Source organism: Morone saxatilis, unplaced genomic scaffold (genome assembly GCF_004916995.1).
Source record: "Morone saxatilis isolate NCDOM2014 unplaced genomic scaffold, NCSU_SB_2.0 Contig4, whole genome shotgun sequence".
NCBI lineage: Eukaryota > Metazoa > Chordata > Actinopteri > Moronidae > Morone > Morone saxatilis.
In genome coordinates this window covers 12,110,777-12,114,390 of record NW_023339984.1, presented here as the reverse complement: position 1 = coordinate 12,114,390, position 3,614 = coordinate 12,110,777, and the positions used below count along the sequence as shown (strand labels likewise).

The 3,614-nt window shown below is 52.9% G+C and overlaps 1 protein-coding gene across 1 annotated transcript in view; it reads right to left on the bottom strand.

Moving 5' to 3' along the window:
- Positions 1-3,608, bottom strand: part of ajuba (ajuba LIM protein) — a 6,673-nt gene extending 3,065 nt beyond the window's left edge. Inside the window, exon 1 of the mRNA XM_035675764.1 lies at positions 2,195-3,608. Coding sequence (XP_035531657.1) covers positions 2,195-3,607 — 1,413 coding nt within the window. The 5' untranslated portion in view covers position 3,608. The remainder of the gene's footprint in view (positions 1-2,194) is intronic.
- Between the last annotated feature and the right edge of the window lie 6 nt (positions 3,609-3,614).

Below are 3,614 nucleotides of genomic sequence, written 5' to 3'. Positions count from 1 at the left end.
CACGCACACACGCACACACGGACACAAACGAGCATTTAGTTAGAGAGTAATCGCTCAGCGGCTCTTAGCACTTCGTTACGACGCATTCCAAGAGGATGTGTCTGAAATCCAACTCCACACAAAGTGTCAACACTTGTAAATCCTCTCGTTCGCACCACCTAGGGGATTTTCACACAGTTCAAACCCAGTTACCCATGCCAGCCTGTTTGCTCATCCACTCCAGTGTCTGTCGGAGCTCTGTTATTAAAGGGAAACTCCACCGGATCTGACTTTTTTTTTTGGCAGTCGTTCCAGAGAATAGATGACTCGCTTTCTTCTGGAGGTTTTTCAACTTTCCCTTTAAATTTGACTTTAAACCCCTCAATTGGAGCAATTTGGAGATTAAAAAAAAAAAAGATTGCGCTTTTCCCCCCTGCCTTTTACGAGCCTGAACTACCTCAGGAAACGACAACAAAATTAGTAGATCGCAAAAATGATCACGAATGCTGCTTCCTTCTACCGGCAGACAGTTTCTCCATTTAAAAAGTCAATGAAACAAAAGGCGTTAAGGTTCTTTTCTAGGGTTTATTTTAGTTTGGTGGCAGCTATAAGGACTCTGCTGACATATAAGTTAGGACCAGTAGAAGTAAATCAGCACGCGCGCTCTAGTTTTGCAGTAATCTAGCACTCACTCTTGAAGCCAATCAACCTTTACAACTAACCAACAACGTTCCTCATCTGGACCAGTTTAGTTTAGTCTAAGTACACGTTCAGCACGAGTCAGGGCACTAAAGTGGAAAAGTGGTGTGGTGGTCCGAGCTACAGCGCTCTTCTGTGATCTATTTAAAGGGTCTGCCTGCGTTTTTCTTTTTCTCCCTTTCTAATGTGGCCGAGGGAGTTGCCACACAAATTTAAGAATTCCTACACTCTTGGATAGTCCCTTCGATATTTAGGAACAGGCACGAGTCCAAAACCAAAAAGAGCAAAGACTCAAACTCGAGGCTTTAAGGCTGCTGCATATAGAAAAAGGCTGGAAACGAGTGGGTTTAAGTGACTTGTGGACCGAGTTTTGTGGAATAAAACTCATTTTGGACACACTGATACACCGATGCACAAATAAATTTGGTTTGGCACCAATTTAACTTAAAATAACTGTCCTTTAGTCCTTCTTCTGGTACTTAAAACTAATTTAAGAAGCACAATAAGACATTACCTGAATAGCTGTATGCGTACACACTAGTATTTTTAAACTTGTGGGACAAAACACTTCTGTTTTTCACTTGTTTTTTTAAGGATCAGCTCTAAATCCACTTCTGTAGTTTCTCGAATTTAAGGGCCAATAGTTTTCATTTTTACTTTCTTTTTTTAACGATCAGCATTTTACTTAAACGCAGGTGTGTGTGTACGAGTGAAGACTGAGCTCGGAGCGTCTGTCTTCATGGCTCAGAGCTTCTCATTTCTCCCTAATGGCTGAGAGGAGTACAGTATTGTATGTCCCCTCCGGGCACACATACCTGAGCAGAAAAACAGGCTACAGCACACCGCCCCTGCACACGCCAAGCCCGCAACACACACACACACACACACACACACACCAGCACTCACACACACACATGACTCACACAAGCTGCGTTACTGTTGCCTGAAGTCACTCGGGGGAAACACACCCTGCCACAAAGAAACAATACACACATATTCACCCAGCCACCGTAACACACTCCTACCCTTCTACAATCACACACACACACACACACACACACATCCTGAGCCCTAATCTTCTGTGACTGGTCGAAGCTGTGTTTATACGCAACCGTGTAATTTGCGTCTGAGTGTTACAGCAGAATTTTGCAGTTTAATGGCCGTGTAGAAACGCCGCATTAGCCCGTCTTGTGTGCGCCGCGCTGTGGCAAATTGGCAGCGTCTTGAGACATCAGCTGACTCTGCCTGATGTTTTGGCTACAGGTGTGAGTCTGAATGAGTTTATACACATCTGCCCTGCATGTTCTTTCCTTTCTTCTCTCCAGCCAAACACGTCTACTTGTCTGGATCAGTTTCTTGAAGCCCGAGCGCCTTTTCTTCTTCTTCTTCTTCTTCTTCCCTTCTTCGCTCTCCTTTATGCTTTGCAACCCTGCGTGTCTCTACAGGTTCCAATGCACCATCCATCCATGCACTCTTTCAACTATTAATCCGTCCGTCCATCCATACAACCCTTTCATTTAGAGGGAAACCTGTGATCTGACAGCAGGCGGTGAGGAGGACAGTAATAACACGCTGAGGAGACACCGTGAGTGTGCTGACATGATTTTACAATTTGTGTTAGCTTTAAAAAAAACAAAAACAAAACGGGGATCTCACCAAAGAACTCCTGCCGGTTCTCCGCCGCCTCCCTCCCAGCTCCGACTCCGGGCTCCTCCTGAGGTTTGACCGGCCCTCCAGCCGAGCAAGGCCCCAGCGTAGTCGTGCTCGGCTTGGAAAGAGCCGTCAGAGCCATGGACTCCTTCAGCATCAGGCCCTCCAGGAGCCCGTCACCTTGCAGCGCCGCGTCTCTCAGCAGGAGTCGGGTGAGCTCCTCCTGGTACCGCGTGCCGGGCAGGTCCGAGTACCGGGCCCTGTCTCCCATCACACCTCCGTCTTTGCCTCTCACTCCCACCTGCTGCTCGTCCCACCACTCCGGCCCGGCCTGGTAGCACGCTGCTCCCGGACTTCCAACAGCGGGCGGGTAGGAGTGCCGGCTATCGTGGGCCCCCGGACGCATCCCGCCGTCCAGGTACTGAGTCCAGGCCTCCACTGGGGTGACCCCGGCCCTGCCTGGCGCTCCGTAACCGACCGCGGAGCCACCCGTCTGCATGGAGGGCGACTGCTGCTGTGGAGGGAGGCCTCCAGAGGCGGAGTAGCGAGAGTCGTAGCCCAGGCTGATGCCGCTGGTCCGGTTGCTGCTGCAGCGGCTCCCCATGGGGCTCCCTCCGCCGCCGCCGCTGGCCGTGCTGGAGGCGAAGCTGGACCTCGGGCTGACCAGCACCGACTCCTGGAGGCTGAACGAAGAGCATGGGCTCAGAGTCGGACCTGGGGGGTAGAAGAAACCTCCTCCTACGCCTCCTCCGGTCACATCAGACGTGCGGTGCGGCGGATGAGAGAGGGACGCCGGCCTCGTGCTCTCCCACAGCTCGCCGCCGGTGCTGAGGCGTTTGTAAAACAGAGCCTCCTGGAGGGAGAGCCGTTTGTGCCTCTCAGGCTCGGAGAGGTAGCCGGGCTCTGCCAGGCCGCCGCCTCCTCTGGGAGCTGACCCATACCCGGCGGCAGGGTACGGCGGCGGGACAGAGAGAGGCGGCGGCTGGGAGAGGAGCTGCTGCCGCCTGACCAGCTGCTGAAGCTCCAGGGAGTAGCGCCGCTGATTGAGGGACGCCTTGGAGCCAAACGCTCCTGCGGGGTCACACTCGGGGCCCAGGCCGGACTCGCGCCTCAGGTGGGAGTCCACGCCCTCGCCCAGGTAACAGGAAACCCTCTGCTGGGGCGAGCGACGCCTCAGCGGGGCCAAGGTGGAAGGGTGAAGCTGCTGCTCGCCATCTGGTGGTGCGGCACCCACCGTGGAGGAGGACGGCGGCGGGGTGAGGTGCTGAGAGGGAGGCATTCCCATC